Source organism: Calliphora vicina, chromosome 1 (genome assembly GCF_958450345.1).
Source record: "Calliphora vicina chromosome 1, idCalVici1.1, whole genome shotgun sequence".
Taxonomy (NCBI): Eukaryota; Metazoa; Arthropoda; class Insecta; order Diptera; family Calliphoridae; genus Calliphora; species Calliphora vicina.
In genome coordinates, this window is record NC_088780.1 from 54,110,355 (window position 1) to 54,137,250 (window position 26,896).

The window sequence follows — 26,896 nt, forward strand, 5'->3', positions numbered from 1 at the left end:
ATATTCATTGTTATTTTAATACAAAAAGAAAAAAATAAAAACGAGGAGGCCATGTGTGTCAAATTTTCAATAAATTAAAACAAATTAATAGCAGCCATAATCATCACAATAAACAAACAATAGCAATACTAATAAATATTTAACAATAATAGTAATACATAGTAATAATAATTTCAATATAAATTTACGATTTTATTCAAAATCTATCTACCCAACCCTTTAAGGCAGTTAGATAAAAGTGTGTGCAAAAGAAAGAAGAAAACGTGTATTCTTAATTTAATTTTTATAAAATATTTATTTTTTGGTTTAAGTGCTAAACTTAGTATGTGGCTTTTATTGGTTTAATATTTAGATGAGCTCTTTTAATTATAAACCCAAGTAGGGAGTTAATAAAAACACATTAAATAAATTATTTAAATAGAATTTTATTGAAGAAAAAAATGGATTTATAGCAGCCATAAAAGTACCCTAAATAGAGTTGAAATTAATGATAGATGTTGTGACAGCATTTGAAGGCGAAAAATAGAACAGATAAGGTATAAAAAGCATTACAATAATGAAGTATAGGGCCATTCTTGTCATGATTTAAAACCACACATGACAAATAACCACCATATTCAAAAAAATCATTATTACACCCTTCACCATAAGTGGTAATATAAGTTTGTCATTCCGTTTGTAATATCCACATTTCCAAAATTTCCACCCCATACAAAAATACATATTTTTAACATTTATCCCAAAATTTATGAAAACGTAACCACTATTTTTAATATATGATCTTAGACGCCTTTTATAGAAGCAAACAACGTCAAACATTATAATAATGTGCTTATATTGGAATATTTTCTAAACTAATTTAAATAAATATGTATTTATTCTAAGAAAAGAAAAATAGCAATTTTTTTGTTTCAAATACAAAGTACAACTCGAAATAAATAACCATATAGGGACACCACTACGTGATAAAAGACCAAATAAAAAAGACCCATGTCTCCCAGTTTTGCCCAAAGTCATGCACTTTTTTAAGGGCCCCCAAAGATTTTGGGCCTCGGTGTCATTTTTGCAAAAAAGTTATCATTTAGGTCAATATAAGTAAGAAAAAAAACTAAAGAAATTAATTGTTTTGGGCCATAATCTATTAAATTATTATAAACTAAAGCATATTTTTAGGCAGCTTTAAATAAATTTATTTCGAATTTTTTAAGGTATTTTGCGATTTTGATCTTGAAGATGAAGTTTTTTTGATTTTATATGTTCACAATGTTTGTTCTTTATGACAAGGGCTACAACTTTGCCTTAGAGAGTAAATCAAAATTCCATACTATTTTCAAGATATGAGCCTGATTTGACACCAAGGTCCCAAATTTTTTGGGGCCCAAAAAAAATGTGCATGACTTTGGGCAAAACTGAGAGATCACGTAGTGGTGTCCGTATATGGTTATATTTCCATGACTCAAAAAAATACACACAGTGATATTTACAGGTTTGACTCTTTACTTAATGAAGTAAATACAGATGAATGAATTTCAAAGTTTATTTATAACAAAGTTGTGTCATTTTGTTATTAAAAATAAAAACAATTTTTGGGGACTTTTTTTAAAAAAAATTTCTCTGTTTTAATAAAACTTTATAAGCGTTTCCAAGGAAATTTTATATGAAATGAAATTTATTTTTAAAAATTCAACTCATTACCTGTTAAACAGGAAATTGAGAAAATGTTTAGTTTTATTTTATTCATAAATAAATTTATACTTTAAATCCATATTCATATATATTTTTTTTATAAATTGGGCGTCACTTAATTGTTTGTCATAATGACACATTTAAATGTCATTTAAAATTCGATTAATAATACAAATTTTAATAAGAAACTTTACTAAAATAAATTGTATAATTTCGCACGAATTAAACAACTCATATGGTTTGAATTTGTGTGTCTTTTTTAAGTAAATTAGACATAAAACAAATCAGAGATTTTTTCAATGTATTTAAATATAGCTGTGTGGCCAACGCATTTTTTTGAGAGAGTTTAATAATTTATGTATGAAATACATATAAAAATAAACATACCTACAGTTGATTTCCGCATTTAAAAATTCCTTAAATAAAAAAATATACAATATTTTTTTTATTTATTATGTTTTAGTTTTATGCCAAAAAAAAATATGCATAAAAACTGTGGGCTACATAATGTCAAAAAACGATAACAAAAACTGTCTAAAAGACAACAAAACAATACCGGGGGTATGAGTTTTTAATGACTTGAGTGTGTGTTTTGCCCTTTTTTGTTTCCATAGAAAAAAGCTCATAAAATATCATTAGGTTTATTTGTTTTTTTTTTTAATGTTTTAATGATTGTGTTAACAATTTGTATGTCATTTAATTAAAATAATGTTAATTAGTATTAAGTATATTAAAATACACTAACTATATTAATAAACATTAGAGGTGGATAGAAATTCGTTGGTGGGTTCAAGGCGATATAAAAACACCTTAATGAAGCACATCCAATATTTAATACAAGATCCCTTAAAGTATGCTTTATCTTTGTTATTTTATCAATTGTTATTTTGCCGTAATGTATATGGAATAACGGTAAAGCGAGAAAAGAGAGTAAAAATTATGAGATTTTGTTGTATTATTCTCAAATCAACGAATAAGTAGGTGAGAGTAGGAATAAGGAGCATTTTCATTTGAAATCATTTAAAAACGACGAGTTAACTGTAAAATGGTCAATTATGAATCTATCTGCACAAAATTTCGGTATGATTTATTCATATATAAAACTTATTTGTGTACAAATGTGTGAAATTATAAAAATTAATAAAATATTTCAAACTAACTTATTCAGTAGAGCCTATTTAATGCTTTTACAGTTTTTGATCCATTAAATTAAAATGTGGAGTAGTCTTTTAAATTTAAGGTAATAACTAAAAATTTTAAGAGATTTTGTTAAATTTGTCGGAAACTTTATAGTGATATATATTTTTTTCTAAAATGCGTCTTGTGATTTGCGCTCAAAATTTACATACCAAAGACAGCCATACGGACAGACGCACGGACATCGTTAAATCGACTCAGAAACTACTTCTGGGTCGACTGGTATATATTTAGCTGGATGTTAGACAACAACTAACACCAATACAAATTTTACATAAACCAGATTTTTTATTTTTTTGCTACACACACACAAATTCTTTAAATCAAAAGTAATTTTTTTTTTAACTAAGTATTAAATAATATATTTATTTTATCACTTAAGTAATTATTAATTTATTAACAAGGAAAAAATGTGGCTAAACAATAAATATGAGGTGTGGGTTTTGTTAATGCGAAAATTACTAAACTCACGACAGGTGAGAAGATTTTTAAAACATTTGTACATAAGTACATATTTCTACTTCATTATCATTCCAACTATTTATGTATTTTAAAGTATTTGTTTAATAAACAAATAAATTATTTAAGAAAAAAAAAATAATATGTTTGCATTTAGTTGGTGGGTCAGTTAATAAATCCATTAACAATAAAATCCGCAAAAAAAAAAAACACTAAATATTTTTGCAAAATGTTTCTAAACACAAACCAGAATTATGAAAATAATTAAATTTAACACACCCCAAAAGTAATAAAAATTAAATAACAACAACAACAACAACTACAACTGCCACTAGATAAAATTAACAAATATTTAAATATTTTGTTAAAAATGTAAAGTTGAACACAAAGTGAAAAATGTTTATGTTGAAAAGTTCTTTCAACTATACGACTGATTGTCTGTCTACAACACAGACTGTCATTTAGATTGTATAGAAACTCCAAAAACAGTTAATAAATTAAATTGAAATTTATACCACATTCATTTTAAATGTAACGTACCAGTTTGTTTTTGTTTTTTTTTTTTTTTTTTTGAAAAGAAAATATAAATAATTTAAACGTGCGAAAATGTTTAAATTTATCGCTTTACAGCCGGCCTGGTCTGGTCTAACTGTCTGTCTGTCGTACAATTTGTATTTTTTATATAAAATTTTATTGAAATGTCTGTGTTGTTATGTGAGTGTGTGTTTAAGAAATTCACCTAATGGCCCATTAAAAAATATTTGTTTGTTTGCAGTAAATAAATTTTTGCAAAAGAAGCCGTTGTTGTCTTAGCCACAACAATAACAACAACTACTACTACTATAGCAATAATAACAACAATTGTAAATACTAATCACTCATTTACGCTGATCTTTGTTGTATTTATTTAGGTAATTTGAACAGTAAATTGTTGATTTAAATAGACTTAAATAATTAGCAAGTGAAGAGCGGGAAAAACAAAACAAAAAGATTTAAGTGATGTGATATAAAATAGTTCCCGTTTGAATATTAAGGCTATTCACTATAACAAATTGTCCTAAATAATTGAATGAGCCTAAGCGTTTAAGGTCATGGAAGTCAAAATTGTTTTCATTTGAATCAAACAAATATAAGTAACCATTGTTACCATTATACTTAGTTTGATTGATAATAAGCACAATAATATTAGTGGGCGTGGCACCTCCCATACAAAGTAGATAGTTATTTTCGAATATTTTGAAAACTATACTTGCGAAATTCTTAAAACTATGTGGGATGGAATTAGGGGGCATGGTCCCTCCTATATAAAGAAAGTATAATTGAATATCTGGCGAACTGTTAGAGTTAAAGCCTCAAAATTAGATTTCGATACCTAAAATGTATAAAATAGTACTCCGTCTTCAAAAAACCAAAACGCGCAGAATTTCAGCAAAGTTGAATAACGTTGCACATTTTATCTGAAGTTTAGAGATTTAGTTCAGGCAGAAATATTTTGTAAAAAATTAATAAATGTTGAAAAAAATCCAATTCAAATAATTTCATTTACTCGTAGATTTTGAAACTAAAACGCCACCGTAGTAAAATAATTAAATAAAGGTTGTTGGCTTGACTAATGCGCCATCTCACCACCGTTGGCGCTGCAACCTGCACTACTAACAAACATAACTCCTTTCACCACCTTTTCTTCTACACTCTATCCCTTAATTAATTGCCTGAGTGTTAAGGCCCAACTATAATATGCATAAGCTAGCTTAAGGTAATGTCAAAACCGAACGAAAAGTCTGTCAAATGCTTAAGGAAATTCAAAGAAACTTTTATGTGGCTATAATGTACTTACGTGCATTCAAAACTATTTAGCCCCATTTGAACATTTATGTGCAACTTGCAATTAAAAAAATACGTATTTCTTATTATTTTATCAAAATATATAAATTTTCTTCATCCTTTTCATTTATTTCTTTATTTTCTTTGTATAAAATAAATAAACAGCTGATTCCGTACGGAATGTGCGAACAGCTTCGCACTTTGCTTAAGCAAATAAAATTCGACGAAACTTGACGAAACTCTCTTAAGTACATTATAGTTTGTCACATACGTTTGTCACATAAGCTGACTTAAGCTAGTGTATGCATATTATAGTAGGGCCTTTACTTGTCTTTTTTTAAAAAAAAAAATATAATCATGAAGAAAATGCAAAAATTTAAAGTATCTGGATTTCTAAGTCATTAATATACCCATTATGAATATCTAATGATAGATATTTCAAAGTCCATTGCAGTGATGCATATAAGTCTATAGTCAGTTGGACCTAAAAAGAGTCAAAATCATGAAAAATATTTTTTAACCCGATTTTGTTCACCTAAGACATTTTTGTTATCATAAATTTATTTCACTAATAAATTAAAAAATTTAAAAACAATTTCGAAATAAAAAAATTTAAATTTTGATTACCTAAAAATATTTAAAATTTTTATTTTAAAGTATAATTTGGTGAAGGGTATATAAGATTCGGCTCTGCCGTATATAGCTCTCTTACTTATTTTTTCTCTTTTTCTCTCAAATGCAGAAGAATTGGTACTATTGAATTTAATAGTGTTATGCAGAGTGTGCCAATCGGCCAGCTGCAATGACATACCCATGTTGAAAATTCACTAGTATTAGTTCTTAGTGGCTAACTAATTTGACGGAATTAGTTCATTGAACTGTGGGTTAGTACAGTGGGCTGGATATTTGGAGAACTGTAGTAATAGTGTTGTTTTGAAAGACTTTAAACTTTGTGTAAATTACTTTATTGTCTCCGCTGTTAAGCAAACCATTTTTTATTTTTTGTTTATATTCTAATTAAGTTTACAACGTAATTTCAATCTTGTACATTTTTTTCTTAAATAAAACAAAAATTCAAATCATATGTTTCTAAATTTTTAATTTGAATCTAAAATATTTTTAACACCCTTGGGACATTATGGTTCAAAGAATTTACATACATATTTAATATGTATAAAAGAAATATAAATTTTTAATACATAATTAAATAATTATTGAATATTTTCTTAGCAATTAATACATATTTCCATAAAATAAATTAACACCACAGGAGTGTTAAATATTTTTGTTTCATAATTAAGTGATACAAGTATAAATATAAAATTTCAAAATTAAATTTTAATTAATTGTTTATTTTTTATTTACATATGTATGTATAAATTCTTTGACAAGCAATTAAAAACAACCAATAGAGAAATCAAATCAAAATCAAACAATATTGAGTAAAGTAAAACAATAATGATATTCATAATTTTAACACTGTAATTAAAAACTAATTACAAGTAGTTTTTTTTTATTATTTTTGGCTAAACACCCCAGAGGGCTCAATTCAACAGTGTGTGTGTGATTATTTAAAGCAAAAATCTACAATAATTCCCATAACAAAGAAATTGCCGGCACAGTTGTTGGTAGTGCTCTTTTATTACCTTGTAAAACAACAATGTCACTCAACAAAATCAAAACAATTCATATATTTACACATAGAATAATAATAATACGCATAGACTGGTTAAACGTATCTATTTAATACGTACTCGTTATTACTTTACGTTAATTACTCATACGTACTTACATACATACATGGACTACTCAATCAGTATTTATGTAGTAGGTGTGAATGTAGACTGCCTACAGAGAGTAAATGATAATTACCAGTGAGAAATATGCCACAGTAATAACAACAACAACAATAGTAATAAACCGAGACTTAGTTAGCGGTAAATACGAGTACAGAATAGACCACCAACAAAAATAACATGCACTCACGTGTGTGTGTATGTATATTCATTTAGTCGTGTAATCGACAAAATCAAAACATAGCAGTAAAAATACTTATTAACGCATTAATTTTAGCATCAATTGTTATGAACCGCTAAATATGAGTGAGCACATTTTCACAAAAGCATTTTTGTTGTTGTTTATTGTTTGTTTGTTTTTGTTTAGCTATTTACATGATAATTACAAAGTTGAGACCACGTGTAGGGACTGTATTTATATAAATAAAATTAAATTATGACGAGATAAAATATTACAATTGGGGTATTCACACGGTCTGCTATTAGTCATATTGTCATAATGTTCTAATATTTGAAAATGTTGTTAATGTCTTTCAAACAAAAAATGTCCTAAAATAATACTACTCTGTATGCTATGTTTATTGTGTTATCGTAACCAAAAAAAACCTGCACCGAACGCCAAAGAGTCGGTTAAGTCGAGCAGCCGAGTCGTGAAATATTAGGACTTTATGACAATATGGCTGATAGGAGACCTTGTGAATTGACCAAATATGTATTACGAGTCGTATAAAACACAAACAAACATATAAATAGTAGCCAATACTAGATTAAAGCAAAGCTGTATGTGATTTTAGAACAAATCTATTTGTTTGTATGGTTATAGTAATTGTACAAATGATCTCTAGGGTTCATCAGAATGTCATAAAGGTATTAGACATCGTGTTGTTAAGCCCAATAGTAGAATGAAACTGTAAATCTAACTTAAAAATTAATTTATTTAAATATATAATTTATAAACTAATAACAATGCAAAACTTGGAACCTCAGTTGTAAAGGAATTAAGGTTTCAATGTTTAACAAATTCAATTAATATACGTCATTTCTTATATCTCCCAGGAATAGTGTAATGACTTCTTGATAACCAATAACTTAAACTGATTCTGAAACTTATTCCACAGTTAACTATATACTGATATTGAAACTACGGACTAAACTTTTATAATAAAAATGTAGAACAATAGTTTCAAACATCTATTGTATATTAAAATTAATAAATATTGATATTTTTGAATAATTATTGAAACAGGGACGTACAAATCACATTAGATTAAATTAAATCAAATAATTATCGATTAAATTACATTGAATTAATGAATATTTAATGATACGATTGAAATAAAAATTATTCTAATGATTAATCGGATATACAATGTAATACGAACTTGAATAATAATCAAATAAATAATCGAATATAAATAGATTTTATTAGCCTGAATATATCATTAAAATGGAATTAAACAATTATACAAAAGTGTTTGAATGAATACTATGATACCCATTCGAGTAATGATCTTTCGATTAAACGAACAATTTCTTACGAATAATGATTCGAAGAATATAAAAATTACAATTTTCGAATAATGAATAATTCGAACAATTTTATGAAGAATAATCGAATAAATCGACTAAAAATATTAATTTTAATTTATCAGAGTAATAATGTCGTCTATTATAACTTTTTATAATCATAACGACTGGATTTGATACAATTCAAGTGTTCATGTTTTCCCATACAATTTGCATTAGAACCAACCATTTTTTTTAGAAACACTTAAAAATAAATGGTTTTGTGTCACCCGGTATTTATTCCGAATCATAAATTGTACGATACGACGACGTAATGCGAAAATATAATGGTAAAATATTGACAGGATTGCAATTATATATAAATAGAAGTAAGAGAGCTATATTCGGCTGTGCCGAATCTTATATACCCTTCACCAAATTATACTTCAAAATAAAAATTTTAAATATTTTTAGGTAAACAAAATATATTTTTTTCCGAAGCTGTTTTTTAATTTTTTTGAAAAAATTATTCCGAATTGTTTTTTTAAAATTTTTTTTAATTTTTTAAATTTTAAAATTTTTTTGTTTTTAAATTAAAATTTTTTTTTTTTTTTAATTTTTTTAATATCTAGCGAAAAAAAACATTTGGTGAAAAAATAAAAAAAAAAAAATTTATATCGGGTTAATAAATAGAGAATAATTATTCGAATAAAATTAATAAATTTTAGTCTATAATAAATAAGAATGAAATTACAAGAGTAAACAATTATTTATATTATTATTCAGATAAATTAATCGAATAATTATTCGAATGAAATTATGTTTATCTTGAAACGCATATACATAAATAAAGCGAACGAAAAAAAAAATACTAAAAAAAAATGTATAATAAAAATAATCAGTGTAAAATTTAATGAAATATTAAAAAACAAAAAATTATTCGAATAAAATTAATATTGAATTAAATGATAAAAAAGCCAAAAATTATTCGATGAATTATTCGTATAAATTAATCGAATAAACAAATCAAATTAATTAAATTTAATGAAATTGTAAGAAATAGGGAAAAAATATTCGAATAATATTATAAATAATTATTCGATTAAAGTCATTAATTTTATAAAAATAAAAATATGTACATATAAACAAAACAAGTAATATTGAGTAAATCTATTCTAAAAAAATATGTGGATAAATTAATCGAATAAATATTTTTAATATTGGCCCTGAAATACCATGGAATTATTTGAATAAAATAGTTTATTCTAATAAATATTAATTTTCTAATTTCTCAGACAATAATTAAAAATATAAATCGAATATTAAAGTTTTGTACAGTTCAGACTATTAAGTAGTCTAGAAAGAAGAGAACTGACCCAATACTAGTCACGTAACTGATTCCGGAGTAGTAGTTTATATGAGGGGGATCGACACTATAAAGATAATGTTTGGCAGGTTTCAGATCGAATATTAAGCAACTTGTTCACTATAATACTGTTCTACGAACAGACGAACAGTATTCCTCTAAGAAAATTACAAAAAAAAAATCTATTTATAAATTATTCTCGTTACCTTTCACGATTCATGACATTTTATACGACATACTTCTGTTTAGCAATTATCACAAAGTCCAACATTGCTGTTTGCTGCTTGTTACCTTTAAAAACGTTATTAATGAAATATACTTTATGTTAAAAATAAAATGATTCACTTAAATTGATAACAATAAATGTGTATGTTTAATAGGAAAAATGTAATATTTTCGCGATAACAATTAATCTGAACTGTGATTAATAATAATTTAATCCCAAAAATTTAATGCAATTCTTAATTTGGTCTGTTAATCTGAAAGCGCTTTCTTAACACTTCATAGTAATTAAATAATTCTTAGAAAATCTTTCAGTCAAAATTAATCACAAGTAAGAATTCATATTTATATGAAACTATACGTCATAACTTTTATAATAAATTTCTATAAAACGAAAGTCATTTAAGAATTTATAGAATTTCATTAATTTCTTTCTACTCGTGCTACTTATTCATAGTCTATTTCATATAAAAAATAAAATTATTCTCAAACTGATTAATGAGCGGGTTTTTTTTATTTAATAAATTTCTGTGGTTATTTATTGAATGCATAATTTAACAATTATTAGCGCCTTTTTGTTGTTTTAAGAGAAATTGTTTATTGTTTTAAAAATATTCGAAATTTTAAAAAAAAAAAACAAATTAATTGATTTGTTGGAAATATGATATTGATAATTTTGGTTAATGATATTTCTTCTTTTTATTTATAGTTCTTAACCTTAGGCAATTTGCTCAGTGGGTTATTTTTAAGTTAATAGCTTGACCTAGAAGTATTTTAAGTTTTAAATATTTAAATTCACTTTCATGTTTTTTTGTTTTTCCAAAATTCTGTAAAAAGTAACTTAATTTTGAATAGTCAAGGTTGACAAACTGTAATAATAACTGTACAGTAAATCAGTGGCAGATCATCTCAAACTTTAGTTTAAAGTAAAAGTTTTAACCATAGATAAACGCCTGAAGCATGACATTTAAACTGCACTCAGAAGCTTAAGTTTAGATCAAAGTAAAAGTTTAAATTGTAGAGAGTTAAACTATTGTTAAACATTTAAACTGCAGTGATAAACTTGTTTGGTTTAAAGTAAAAGTTTAATTTGCAGAGAGTTAAGCCATTGCTTAATGCACAATTAAAGAGCCGTTGTAAGAATATATTTTAAACATGTTTGCGTTTCTGAGTATAGCAAATTAATTAATAATGAATAAATATTTTTTTTTAAATTTAAACTGACCATTTTACCTTTAATTTCTGCATCATTTCAATGACTAAGTTGCGGGTTTTGTATCATTTGCATTTTGTTTTATGCACATTTATAATGACGATGTTGGAAAATCTCTTTTGGAATTTCTCTCTTAATAGAGATGCATTTTGTATACAACTTATGAAAGAATGATAAAGGTATAAATACTAGTGAGAAGTTTTACAATTTTTTATTTGAAAACAATCAACTTAAATCGAACAACTAACTAACTTAAACAAACAAAGCGAAATGAAACAAACAATTCACTATGAAAAGGTATTTTATTACAGCAAATTTCAAAAGCAAATTTATAATATCTTTACTATTCTAATTTATTAATGAAAATTATGTTATTTATTTCCTTTCCAGCTCGTCTTAAAGAAAACTTGTGAATGGTGGTTTTATAAAAATAAATGCAGCAACATGTCGACGCATTGGAAACAAAATGCATTTTTAATACTCACCACCTGCATTTTAATATTTTTGGGTTTAATCATATTTTTCTGTCTGCCCGTAAATAACGCGAAATCCAATACGCTAACAGAATTGCCAGCCATACAACATAGCCTTAGTCCCCAGCACAATTGGACGACAATAACAACAGCAACAGCAACGATAACAACGACATCGATAGCGCCGTTAGCCAGTAGCACGAGTAGTAGCGATAATAGAAATAACAATGACGATCATGATTATGGTGGGAACAGTGATGATCGCTTATTCGACATCACCGAAATCACCACCTACACAAATCATACGTTTGAAGGCGACGATGATTGGATTATAGAAGATGGTGAGTTCTCACGAATTGACAAATCGAATTATGAATTTTAGTTATAATAAACTTGTGCTTTTCCAGATGATATTGAAAATGATATTGACGATATTAATAATAGTATACCAGAAGAATTAACCAGTGATTTTGTTACACCGATTAAAGTTCATAATTTTAGTTTAAATGCCGATGATTTATTATATGAATCAAAAAGAAATTTAAATACTCCTAATAATAACCATAATGGTAAATATAATAAGGAAATCATTTGGTTTTTCCCATGAAAGCTTAACATTTTTCTATAAATTTCTATTTTTTGTATCTTATTTTACTTAAAAAAACTTTTTTGTAGATTATTTTTCCGCATTTAGTGTGACGGGGACATTTCGTAGTAAATCTAGTCAAATCTGGGATCCTCATCCAGAGTATATATTGAATGCATTTGGCCATCAATTGCATTTAATTTTACATCAAGATACCTCATTTATACCACCAAAAACATTTAGGGTAAGTTCAAATAAAAAAATAAACAAATACAAATTATTTCATAACAAAAGTGCTATAACGTTAGAGATTGAATTGCAAAACTATCGTATAATTATTCGAATACACAAATTAGCTTGAAATCTAAACAAACTTAATAATAATGAATAATATGATTTTAAAATTATAAAAAGTAAATAGTAATCAAATATTCGAATAATGAAAGTAAAATTTGTTTAAAATATCAAATTAAAATTATCTCAAATAGGAAAAATTTTGTATAAAATAATCGAATAATTATTCGAATCTTTGTTTAAATGTGTCCTGCGATATAATCAAAGTAAATATTACAGAACGAACAAATTTATAAATTATTCGAATAAAAATTGTAAATATTAGTATGGATATTAAATGAATGATTCAAAGAAGTGAGAAAAAAGCGCGAATAATTAATCGAATAACTATTTGAATAAAACTATTTAGCATTAGCCTTAAATATAATCGAATTAATGAAAGACGTGGTTTTAAAAGTTGAAAAATTAAAATATTTAATATCGAATAATTTAATCGAATAATATTCTAATTAAAATTTATTTTGCATTTTGAAGTTTGTCGATTTTGTGGTGGGCGGCAGAAATTTAATTTTTACACCCCCTGGAACCGAGCCAGAATTATTCGAATAATTATTTGAAATATAAACAAATCTAAAAGTTGAAAGAGTAAAATGTGATTCAAATATTCGAATAATGCTAGTAATATTAGCTTAAAATATATAATTAATTTTTTTTAAATAAATTGGTTTAAAATATTTAATAAATTAGTCGAATAAAAATATTGAGCATTAAACTGAATAAATGAAAAGCAATAAATAAAAATAATTCATCAATTATTCGGATAAAATAATCGAATATTTATTCGAATCAAAAAGCATATTTCCCAGTAAACTGCAATATACTCAAACTAAATAGTGTAGAATGAAATAAGAAAAAAAATAAGAATTGAAAAATTATTCGGATAAAAAATCGAATAAAATTAATAAAAAATTTATTTAAAAAAGTCAGAAAATAGTTTGAATCGAATTATTCGAATGAAAATATTTAACAGAAGCTTGAAATATAATAAAAATAATTTATAATGAATGATATGATTTTAAATTTAGAAAAAGTAAAATATTATTAAAATATTCGAATAAATTAGAAAAAGTAAAATATTATTAAAATATTCGAACAAATTAATCGAATAATTTTATTCAAATATAGTAAAAATTAGCTTAAATAACAAATTTATAATTTGTATATAAAACACAATTATTGAAAATCTCAAAAATATTCGGATAGAATAATCGAATAATTATTCGAATAAAAATATTGAACATTAGATTGAATTCTACTAAAATGAATGAATATAAAATAGACTAATAATAATGTGAAAAAAATCCTAAAATTATTCGATTTTTTTAGACGAATACATATATTTGACCTGAGTCTGAACTACATATAATTAAATCAATTAATTTTGGATAAAAATTAAAAAAAAGGAGTTGGAGTAATCGAATAACTATTCTACATTAAATATAAAACATTTCACTAAAATATATGAAATTGAAAAAAACATTCAAATAATTTTATGAACACGCTCCAAGAAAACTTTTAATATATGAACATAAATTATTAAACAATATATGTAATCGAATAATTATTCGGATAAATTTGATTCCAGATATTTGCATTTTAAAGCTTTTATTAGCCAATAGACACAATCTATTCTATATTGAACACTTTTAGAATCATTAGAAGTTTAACTTTGCAACGAAGTCACATTCATTTTAATATTTCCATACTGTTTATGCAAAAAATAGTGTGTGAATTTAAATTTTATCTTAAAATATTTCTACTTCCTTAAACAATTCAGCTAAACCACAGACATCAAAGACTAAACAGACTTTATTTATAAACGCCATAAATATTCAAAAATTTATAAATAAATATTTTCTTGTTTTTCTAAATTTAAAACACCAACAGGTCATTAACATTTTAAATAATCATACTGAAGAGGAGGAACTAGTAGAAGGACATTATTTAGGTTGTTACTACAAAGGCTTTGTGGAGGGTGATGATCAATCAGCAGTGGCCGTATCACTATGTCATGGCATGGTAAGTACATACACACAAAAATACATCATATTTAATTTAATACTTAATATTAAAGAATTTTCCATAAATTAAAACAAACTCTCTGATCATAAATAACCATTAAATAATTATAAAAACACTCCTAGAAATTTTTATAATTTTTTATAAATATTTATCATACCATATTAATTATTAAATCGCACATACATAACTTAAGTTAACATTTTTTTTGGTTTATAATTTATTAAGTTATTTTTGTGTATTTTTTTTATTTTTTTATTTTTTTATTTTGTTCATTACACAGACTGGTTACATTAAAACCAGTTTCGGCACGCTGCTCATACAACCGGTCAGCAATCAAACATACGATTCGTATAATGCCTCCGCATCGTCTGAGATTTTACATAAAATATGGCGTCACTCAAGACGCAATGCCAGACATGCTGTCTCCGCTCTTGAACTCGATTTGGAAGAAATCGAACAGACTCTCTTGCCCAAATTGCATCGTAAGAAACGCGACTACGATCGCAATCTATTCACCATTGAGCTCTTGGTCGCTGTCGATCGTACAATGAAAGAATTTCATAAAGACGATTTGACATCGTACATTTTGACATTGATATCGATTGTATCGAATATATTTGCCGATGCCAGCATTGGCAATTCCATTTACATTTCGGTCGCTAACATTTTGGTCTTGAACGACTTTAAACGTCCGCGCAGAAGAGGTGGCCAAGCGACCGCATCGCAGACATTGAAAGAATTTTGTTCGCATGTGGAGAAGCATGGTTATCATTATGATACGGCAATGTTAATAACAAGGTGAGTGTGATGGAGTGTACAGAACGATAGGTAGGGGAACAGGTGGTAAGAAAAACAACAACAAATAATGAAGGTTTGGAAGTGCATTCATTTACTAAGCACTTACATGTGTACATTAAATATTGACATGGTTTACCTTCAATAGATTTATGAAATTTTAAACAAGAAAATATAAATAAACAATAACAAGTACAAGTGCATACAAATAAATTTGGCCTAAAAATAATTTAAAATATTATTACGATAAATTAGTCATATAAATATTCGAATCATTTAACTCAATCGTGTAAAAATATAAAGAAATTAATTAATTATTACTAAAATTATCAAAATAATGAGTTAAGTTAATCGTATAATTTTCGAATAAAAAGTAACGAAAAAATTCCTCAAGTAAAATAATTGCTTTAGCCTGAAATATAATCAATTTAATTAATTTTGAATACAACAATTAAGAAAAATTAAAAAAAAATAAAAATTATTCGGAAAAGTAATCGAATCATTATTCGAATACAAATATTAAATATTAGTATGAAAATTAAATCTAATGATTTAAAGAAGTGAGTAAATAGTTAGAATAATTATTCTCATGACTTAATCGAAATGAAAACAATTCTAGAACTTTAGAGAAAAAAATAATCGAATAATTATTCGAATCAAAACAAATATACAATTATTCGAACATAACTAATAAAAATTAAATAAAGTCATTTAAAAAATAGTGAAAGTAATTCATATTACTATGAATTTCAATAAATAAATAATTAATTAATTGGTTAATCGAATAACATCCAATATAAGCCTGTAATAAAAGAACTAAAGAAAATTTGAAAAAAATCTTGAAAAGCTATCGGAATAAATAAGCAAATAATTATTCGAATCAAAAAAATATTAATCTGAGATACATATTAGCAATAAAAACAAATATTATTGAATAAAAGAATATAAAAGTAAAAATAGAAAAATTATTCGGATAAAACAATCGAATAATTATTCGGACAAAAATAATAAATATTAGTATGAAAATTAAATAAATTGATTTAACAAAATTAAGAAAGTAATTCGAATAATTAATCGTATAAATTAATCGAATAATATAATTTTTCAGGCTAATAAAAATAAGTATTAAAGGAAATAATTGAAAAATTTTTTGGAAAAACTATCGGAAAAAATATGCGAATAATTATTCGAATTAAAAAACATTAACCTGAGATATAGTAATCAAAATAATTATTATAGAATAAAACAATATAAAAGTAAAAATTGAAAAATTATTCGAATAAATTAATCAAATAATTATTCGAACAATAATAATAAATATTAATCGTATGAGTTAATCGAATAATTATTCAAATTAATATAACCAATATTAGCCTGTAATACAAGTTTAGGAAAAAGTGAGGAAAAAGTACGAGTAATTAACCGTAATATTTAATCGAATAAAAAGGTCAAACATTAGCTTGAAATATAATCAAATTAATTAATGACGAGATACGGGTATAAATCACGAAAAAGTAAAATATTAATCAAGTATTAAATAAATAAATCGAATAATTATTCGAATAAATTATTTTGATTAAATGATCGAATATAATAAATGAAGAATGAAATAATTAAAAAATATAGAACAAAATTCAACATTAAATAAAATATTTGAAATCAAAAAAAAATATTCAGAAAAATTATTGCAATTGAATAAACATTTTGAATATTACATTGAATTATAACAAAACTACAATAATTAACATTAAATATTAAAAATAATTAAAAAAAAATTAAAGAAAAGAATCATCAATTATTCGCATAAAATATTCGAATAAATACAAAAATTTTAAGCTATTTCTACACATTTCCTCATTTTCAGAGATCAAATATGTCGCAAAGAACGTGAAACCAAATGTGATACTTTAGGTCTAGCTGAGTTGGGTACAGTGTGTAAGCGAAAATCGTGCTCCATAGTGCAAGATAATGGATTGCCAGCAGCATTCACGATAGCGCACGAGTTGGGTCATATGTAAGTAGTTAATGAATTCGTTAATAATAATGAAGCACTTTTCCATACAATATTTCCTTTGTAAACCTTTGATAACTTTATACATCGTTTGTGAATATATTTAAATTCATTAATTATTTAAATCCATTATTCTACCTTATCCCAGATTAAATATGCCTCATGATGACGATGATCGTTGTAAACAATTTAATAAGCCGGGTGTTAAGAGAAAACTCCACATCATGTCCAGTGTAATGGGTGATGATATACATCCCTGGTCATGGTCGGACTGTTCTCGCCATTATGTTTCTGAATTTTTAGAGTAAGTTTCAAACATACTAGTCTCCAAACTAAGACAAACTTTTTTAATAGTTTCTTAATAAAATTACACCCCCCCCCCCCCCAAAACAGAAAAGAAGATGTTACCTGTCTCGAAGACACACCCACCAAATTCATACGCAACTACAATACCCGGTTACCCGGTGAAATCTATTCGCTCCACCATCAGTGCAAACTTATACACGGCAATCAGTCACGTTACTGTCACATCGAATCCGATTGCAAACGTTTGTGGTGCAAAGCGAACGATACAAATGCCACCTGCCGTTCGAGTAATTTACCCTGGGCCGATGGCACGCCCTGTAATGACAACCGGTATTGGTGTCAAAAGGGTGAGTGTTTGCCGCGCGAAGGTCATGTACGTAAATTGGTTAATGGTGGTTGGGGTCCCTGGAGTCCCTGGAGCCAGTGTAGTTTGACGTGTGGCGGTGGTGTGCAGGAGAGTCGCAGAGAGTGCGACAACCCGTTGCCCAAGAATGGTGGTAAATATTGTACGGGCGCCAGGAAGAAATATCGTTCGTGTAATACACACAATTGTCCACCGGGTTCGATGGATGCGAGGGAGCAACAGTGTTATCAGATGAATGGCAGAGATTTTGGCATTGGTGGTATTGGACCGCATACAAAGTGGATACCGAAATATGGTTGTAAGTTGTGATTTTTTTAGAGTTTAATTGTTGACTGGTTGATTTAAGGCTAAGAGATAGGTTTTTTTAGAGGGTATTGAATTATATTATTTTTTGTTTGAATTATAAATATTTTTTGTTTTTAATTTTTTTTTTAATATTTAGCGAAAAAAAACTTTTGGTGAAAAAAAAGATTTGGGTTAAAAAATATTTCTTCCGATTTTGACCCATTGTAAGTCCAACTTACTATGGTATTATATACGTCGTTGCAAAGGTCTTTCAAATATCTATAGATATCCATATTGTCTATATTAATGACTTAGTCATTCAGTTATAGGTCAACAATCGGGGTTGTCCTGGTTTCTTCCTTATATCTCAGCCATTTGTGGACCGATTTTCTCGATATTAAATAGCAACCGTGCCGGAGATATTGATGTATGAATCGTGTATGTAGGTTATTTGTGAGCTTCGGAAAGTTGATTTCAACAGACGGACATTACTTAATCGACTCCGCTATCTATAAGGATCCAGAATATATATACTTTATAGGGTCGGAAAATTATATTGTGGAAATTACAAAGGGAATGACAGACTCTCACGAAGGTGAAAGGTATAAAAACTCAAACAAAAAAATTACTCAATAAAGTTACACATACGAGTGTTGTTTTCACATAGTTTTTTTTTACTAATACATTCTCATCAGTTAGGCTTTTGACAACTGAGTTAGGTCTTTGACAGTAGAGTTTCCGCTCTATGTATATTTTCTCTATGTTCTGAGCATAGAGCGAAAATGTTTCTATGGCTCTGACAATTTTGTCATAACGGTGAAATAACACTAATAAATTTAGACTATACTTAGTCTATCATGACAAAAATGTATTAACTATAGACCTAGTATTATAATTCTGTCATTGTCATACATTTCAGTTACCAATTTTGATATATTATGGATGTTGTTATCATCATAGCATTGTTATAATCACTTGTACACTTACTCAGTTGCATATTGGGAATTACTTACATTTCCTGTAATTTTCATAATTATGGACATAGTCATCGCCATTGTCATAGTCATTCAATTGTTATAATCATTGTCACATTCATTGATATATTAATTTTCATACTTATTATCATCGTCATAGTAATAGTAATTGTCATGGTAGTTGTCATAGGGTTTGCCTTAGTTATTGTGATAGTCCTTGTCATTGTAATAGTCATTGTCATGTACATACAAAAGGTCATTGTTAATGTCATTGTAAAAGTCTTTGAAGTTTTTGTAGTCATTATAATAATCTCCAGAATAGTTTTTTATCATAGCAATTGTTATATTAATATAATTGTACAGTCCTAATATTATCCTCTTGATATTGACAGTATCAGTGTTATTGTGATATTTGTAAGTACTTTTGTCTTGTTATATCGTAGTTATTGTGATTAAAATCTAAATCCAACAATTTAACCAATTTCCCTATTATCCTCTTGTCATTTCAGTGTCATCCAACGATAAATGCAATTTATATTGTCGCGTTGAAGGTAACGCCGTCTATTTTCGTCTCTCCGAGAAAGTCATCGATGGTACCACATGCTCATTCGACAGTTTCGACAAATGTGTCAATGGTATTTGCCGGCCGGCTGGTTGTGACAACGAACTCAATTCTATAGCAAAATTAGGTGAGTGAGCGAACATAAAATGTATAAATATTCGTAAGTAAAAGCCACAAAATAAACACACAGTGGAATATTAAAAAGTCAAAAAATATCATGAATCATACAATGTTGTAGCAAATGATTTATGACGATGATGAGCAGCATGAAGATGATGGCGATGACGATAATAATGTCTTAATGTTTAGATCAAGATATGATGACAAACATGTCAATGTCACTCAAAAATCAAAGCAGATAATAAACAATTAAAAAAAGAAATTTTGCAGCAAAAAAAAAATTGTGGTCTGCCATTAAAAGAAATTTCTTTTTTTTAGGAAAAAAACACGCCTTCATAAGAACAATTTTATAATTTCTTATTTCAAGAGTTTTAGTTTTCGTATATCTAATCATGTTCTATATTTTCTTTTTTTATTTTTAAATATTTTTAGATAAGTGTGGCATTTGTGAAGGACGCAATGATACATGTGAAGATTTTACGGGCAATTTTTATGTATCGGACTTGTACAAGGTGCAGCCCAAATATAAAACGTATTATTATCATGTCACCACAATACCCAAAGGTAAATACTCTTTGCTTTTTAATATTTGTCAGCCAGTCAGTCTCTATTTGGCTGCATGTCTGTCTGTCATGACATTATAACTGATATTTTGCCAGCGTTTATTTATTCACCACAACACACTCTACTTTTAGACATTTTAATTGCTTTATTATTGTTATTTTTTGCTGTTGCTAATATTGTGTATTGTAATTATTTATTAATAATCAAAATAAGTAGAATATGAAGAGCCGGCAGAGCAGTGCAGTGCAGCACAGCAGCGTTAGAATTAGTAAATTACAATAATTTTTCGCGCATTAATATTCAAATGATGTGTGAGGAAAAATTAAACGTTTTTCGAATATTTAATGTAAACATTCATTGTTTACATCATTTTCCATAATTTGGTTTACAAAAAAAAAGTACAATGATTTAATAGCTGTGCAATCATACTTGGACTTAAAAATATTGAATACTTATTTGTATTACACTGAGAGCAGTAATAGAGTTAAAAGCTCTATACACTTTGTCCTAAGTTTGTCCAATTCTTTTTGTATCCCTTCCAAAAAATAAGATTAATCGTGGTCATGAAAATGGAAATTTTTTGTGAGATGTTTTCATTGTTGAAGTCAAATCTCTTTCGGCCGAGGCATTTCTTCAGTTGTGGTGCTAAATTCGGAGAATAGGGCGGATGAGGGAGGAATTCGTAGCGTAATTAATGGAATTTTACCATGGTAATTGCACTTGTGTATACCTTTTTGTGTAGTCGATTGTGAGCAAACGCGCAGCCATCTTGCAGAAAGCTTTCCCATACCCAAGTGATCGTTCAAAATTAAAACCACTGAGCCATGTGTAATGCCTATGGCTTCCTCAATCTTTCGCACTTTCAGTCTCCGATCGGTCAACACCATATGAGATATCGTTCTATTGTTTCGGGTGCAGAGAACTCAGAACTTTGGGCATTCGTGATTTTAAGGCCACTTTTTTAACATTGAATTTGATGCTGGATATTTCCCATAGTATTTATTGAGCTTAGCCTTTATTTGAGTGATTTTCCGCACAAAATAATGCTTAATAAGCAGACGAAATTCACATTTTTCCAATTTCATCTAAAGTCACGCGGTAATCTACTCTTAATGGCTGTCAAATACGCAGCTTGTTCAAATTTTTACAGGAGTCAACTGACACATGGCTGTTGCCAGGATCAATGCTGTTCTTTCTGTTAAGAGCCGGGAAATTCAAAAAGTCACGGAATTATTGACCCACCTTCGTACATCAACTTTGAACCTTTATACAAATTAAACTAAAGCGAATTTTGATATTCTGGAGAACTTTAAATTTTGTATGCCCATGAAAAATATATATACAAAATTCAGAAGAATAAAGGTCCAAAAATTTAATTTTGTCATTGTCACAGACATTGTCATTGCTATAGTAATTGTTTTCAGTTTAGTAATTGTCAGAGTTATAGTCACGATTGCTTGTAAACAAACCTTCCTCCGACAACTCTCTAATAGATTGCTTCTGATGGGTAAAATAACTACTTTCTAAAGTTCAGTACTGTAGGTTACTAAGAGACACTAAAGTGACTACTGACTTCACGCTATGTTACATGGGATAACAGTATACTTATCAAAAATAAAAATAAACTGTATGAGAAGTATATCAACAATTTGTATAAAACCTGTTTATACGACAGTTTATAGTGACTACACTCTAGATTACTTAGAGACACATAAGTGACAATTGTCTACACGCTAGATTACCTGGGATATATACAGTAACCAATTGTCTTCTCTCTGCACTGCAAAGAGCGCATACTTGTCAAATGACCCAAAATATATAAATTGGACTCAGACAAGTGACACGATATTAGTGACAATTATTGTCTAAAAGGGATACATTGACCACTTTCTTAACTGCTGGGCATAGTCGTTTTTATTGTCATAATTGTTATCATATTCAAAGTCATTGTGATAACAAAAATCATTGGCAAATCAAATCTTATTGTAATACTTACTCAAAATCATAGTCATATCAATTGTCAAAGTCAATGTCATGGTCATTGACAAAGTTGTAGTCCTAGGCGTTACCACTGATTCTATGATAGTTATAATTTTTCGCACAGATCTTTGCTGGATAATAACAATCCTGTCCTCTCAAATTTAAAGAATAATTCAGCAAATTTCGTTAACTGTATGGAAACATTAATATTCCTACTGCACAAAATTTTTCTACATGGTAAAATAAATTTAAAAATAATATATATTTCTTATTCTCGCAGTGATAAAAATAAATTTCAAAAAATTTGTTTGTTATTATTATTCATTCCATTAGCAAACTAGAACCGTTGATATTTAACACTTCAAAATGATTTTTAAGGTGTGTTCCGCAACATGCGTGATTGTCATATAAAAACAATAACAACAATTAAATATTTATAAAATAAAAAGAAAACACAAACAAACAAAATATCGCATCTTATCTATTTACAAATTCTCCTCCCATCAAAAGAATCTAATCACTAATTGCAAATCTTTTATTACATTTAATTTATTATAAACAATTTCATTTGTAATGTTCTACACATGTTTAATTGGGTGGCAGCTTCCTTATCGCATTAATTGTCACACAGTGGGGCAGTTGAGGGCAGGAAATAAAATGTAATATGACAATGTGATGAATTATTTAAAAAGCTAATTTTATAGACAAAGGAAATTAATTAGAGATGCATACATATGTAGATTTTCATACAAATAAATCTTTCAAAAGTAGTAAAGGAATTTTATTTATTTTTTAAAATATGTAAAAATTCATTTAATATCTTAAAAAGTAGCTAGTTGCTAAAATATTTCCACACTCGAGTTGTTCAAATTCGAGTCACAGTGATATTTTTGTATTTTTATAATATTTGGATTGAAATCTTCTAGAGAAAATCAATTTCCCAAAATCTTTAAATTTTCAAAATAGTACTTTTTGTTCTGCGGCTCCTCATATATTCTGAATCCTTATAGATAGCGGAGTCGATTAAGCCATGTCCGTCTGTCTGTTGAAATCAATTTTCTGAAGACCCCAGATATCTTCGGGATCCAAATCTTCAACAATTCTGTCAGACATGCTTTTCATGAAAGTTTTCTATTTAAAATCGGTCCACAAATGACTGAGAAATGAGGAAAAAACCAGGACAACCTCGATTTGTTACCTATTTTTGACCTATATCTGGATTAATAAGTCATTAATATAGACAATATGGATATCTAATGATAGATATTTCAAAGACCTTTGCAAAATCGGAAAAAATATTTAAAAAAAAAAAATAAATTTTAAAATTTAAAAAAAAAAAATTTTGATTTAAAAAAAAATTTAAAATTTAATTTTCAAAAATGAAAAAAACAACTTTGGAAAAAAAATAAATTTTTGTTTACCTAAAAATATTTAAAATTTGTATTTTGAAGTATAATTTGGTGAAGGGTATATAAGATTCGACACAGCCGAATATAGCTCTCTTACTTGTTTAGTAAGATTTGGATTTCATGAGCTAAATTCCCAATTTATTTATTGATTAATTCACTGAAATTTATTGTTAAAGCATTAGCCAGTTCCTATGCTCATTTCACTGGTTTCTTAGGATCATGAGGAAACCTCAAAGCTTAACTTGTCTCCTATGAATGTAGCAAGTTTTGTATTCTTTATATTTTAATTAGCCCCACTGTGCCTGCCATCAATTTGAGAAAAAAACCAACATCAGTAGACAATTGTATGTTCGTGTTTGACTGATTAAAGGGTAATGTACCCCCACCTTTAGTCATTTAGTAGTTGTTTGTTTTTTAGTACTAGGCCTGTTTTTTATTATTATTATTACTCGTATTATCATTATCATTGCTATTGTAGTTTTTTCTGTTGATCATTAGTGTCATTATCAGTTTGCTGCTGCTGCTTTTGTTGTTTATATGGCGCTACATTTAGTTTTATTTGACAGCTCAATACACTTGAACTTTTTTTTAAAAGCTTAGTTGTATTTTTAACAATTTTATTAGTTTTTTATTTATTTATTTAAATTTGATATTTGGCGCCTTCATAGACAGTTTTTGTGTGATTTAGTCATGTCTTTGCTGTTTAATTTATTTGATTATTTAATATTGTCTCCCTGTTAATTTTTCTTTATAAAATAGTTATTTATTTATTAATTATTCATATTAACTTGTTTGTTGTTGCTGCTGTCATTTAATAGTGGTACTTACTTAGATTGCAAATCCATTTGCATTCGATTAGTTTGAGGTTATAAGGTGTTTAATCTTGTCTATAATCAATTTTTTTCTATAATTATATGTAATTACACTGCATAGCACAAGTTGACATATTGTAGAATTGACAAGGTTGTTGTCCGTTTGTAAATTTTACAATATTTATTTGCGACCCCACAATGTATATTCAATATATGATAGATCTGTATAGATTAAGAAGTTGATATAATGTTGTATGTTAGTTAAAATCAATATATCTTAAGCCCTCAGCTTTTGTGCCAATCTATCAGCTATACGAGGGCATATCAATAAGTCCGTGACTTTTCGAACTTCCCTCGTAGTTATATGAAATGCAACTCTGTTCCCTTCAAGTACCACCTGTAAAATTTTGCGAAAAAAAACCGTCCATCAAACCAAGGAAAAGCTCGATAAATACTATAGGGACTCTGCACCATCGATTTCAGTGGTAAAAAGAGTGAGTTACTGACTTTCGTTGTGGTCGCACGAGTACAAAAGACGCTGAACGTTCTGGACGGCCAATTGAAAATGTCTAAAAAATCCACGATATGCTGCTGTTGGCCGACCGAAGAGTAAAAGTTCGTGAGATTGTTGATGCCATAGGCATTTCATATGGAAGTGTGGTTTCGATTTTAAATGATCAGTTGGGTTTAAGAAAGTTGTCTGCAAGATGGGTGCCGCGTTTGAAGGAGTTTTTGATAATGCACGGGTGCACACGTGTGCAGTCTCAATGGCAAAACTCTTTGAATTGGGTTACGAATTGGTACCTCATCCGCCATATTCTCCGGATTTAGCCCCTAGTGACTACTTTCTATTTCCAAACCTAAAGAAATGGCTTGGTGGAAAGAGATTCAGCTTCAACGATGAAATTATTGACGTAAAACCCTATTTTTTGGAACGGCCACAAAAACTGGAGAAACGTTGCACTAAGTGTATTGATTTAAAAGGATTTAAAAAAAACTGTGTTTCATTCAAAAAGTCACGGACTCATAGATCCGCTCTCGTACCATGGAGAATTATGGTATTAAAAATCAGTCAAATCGGTCTGTAAATGTTTGAGTTAAGAACAATAGAACATCATTGCCTCTGTTTGTTAAGAATTATGTTTTCAGAGAACTCAACACAGTCTGTAGAGTGTGATTGAGTTCTGTTGTGGAACCAGTAAAAATAGTTGGTTATAAGCGAAGTTAATAATGATCATATTGATCAGAACATAAAATTATATATTCCAAAATAAAAGAAAACAAATAACTTTGTCATTTCTCACGCTAAGGCGTCAATCTAGACTGATATATTACTTTTAATTTTGTATATACCCGAGATACCCCACTTTGGGTCCTCGAGGCAGCACAACATAGGGCAGTACATTTCTGCATGACCTCACGGATCTGTCGAAGGTGAATATTAGGAGGATGGATCCATATATTCTCTGATTGGGGAACAGGAACTTTAAGGTATCACAAATATCCTAACCTAGTTATTCTTTTAATTGTGGATTTTTCATCTATTTCATGATGTTTTTTTTTCTCCATTCCCCTCTTGGGAGCATTTTTCTTCCACAAAGCATCTCCATCTTATAAGATTTGTTGTTTTTTTCGCATATTTTTCATGTAATATTGCACTCCTAGTTATTGGAGTATCATGCGTCTCCAAGTACGATGCCATTACATCCAGTCAATTGTTATTTTTTTATCAGTTTCGTTAAACGATTATTGTTCCAGCTAAGTAGATGATTGGTCTGCTGTAGTGGGTCCTGCGAAACATGTACGATGTTGCCATAAGATCCAGTCTGTTGTTATTTTTGCCTTATATCGATAATAGGTTTTTGTTCCAGCTAAGTAGATGATTGGTCTGCTGTAGCTGCTCTAAGATAACGTGGCCATTTTTTGCTACCATTTTCCCAAGGAGTGGTGGCGGATGGAATGTTTAGAGTGGGTTTAATTTTTAAAAACTCGAAAACTATGATGAAAATT

At 27.8% G+C, this 26,896-nt stretch overlaps 1 protein-coding gene across 3 annotated transcripts in view; it reads left to right on the top strand.

Moving 5' to 3' along the window:
- AdamTS-A (ADAM metallopeptidase with thrombospondin type 1 motif A) overlaps positions 1 to 26,896 on the top strand; it is a 184,825-nt gene that overhangs the window by 150,907 nt on the left and 7,022 nt on the right. For all 3 annotated transcript variants that reach the window (XM_065513654.1, XM_065513662.1, XM_065513670.1), the window contains exons 2-11: positions 11,660 to 12,083; positions 12,150 to 12,311; positions 12,418 to 12,572; positions 14,570 to 14,701; positions 14,985 to 15,502; positions 17,364 to 17,513; positions 17,659 to 17,814; positions 17,904 to 18,478; positions 19,949 to 20,128; positions 20,554 to 20,685. In XM_065513654.1, coding sequence (XP_065369726.1) covers positions 11,660 to 12,083; positions 12,150 to 12,311; positions 12,418 to 12,572; positions 14,570 to 14,701; positions 14,985 to 15,502; positions 17,364 to 17,513; positions 17,659 to 17,814; positions 17,904 to 18,478; positions 19,949 to 20,128; positions 20,554 to 20,685 — 2,584 coding nt within the window. The remainder of the gene's footprint in view (positions 1 to 11,659; positions 12,084 to 12,149; positions 12,312 to 12,417; positions 12,573 to 14,569; positions 14,702 to 14,984; positions 15,503 to 17,363; positions 17,514 to 17,658; positions 17,815 to 17,903; positions 18,479 to 19,948; positions 20,129 to 20,553; positions 20,686 to 26,896) is intronic.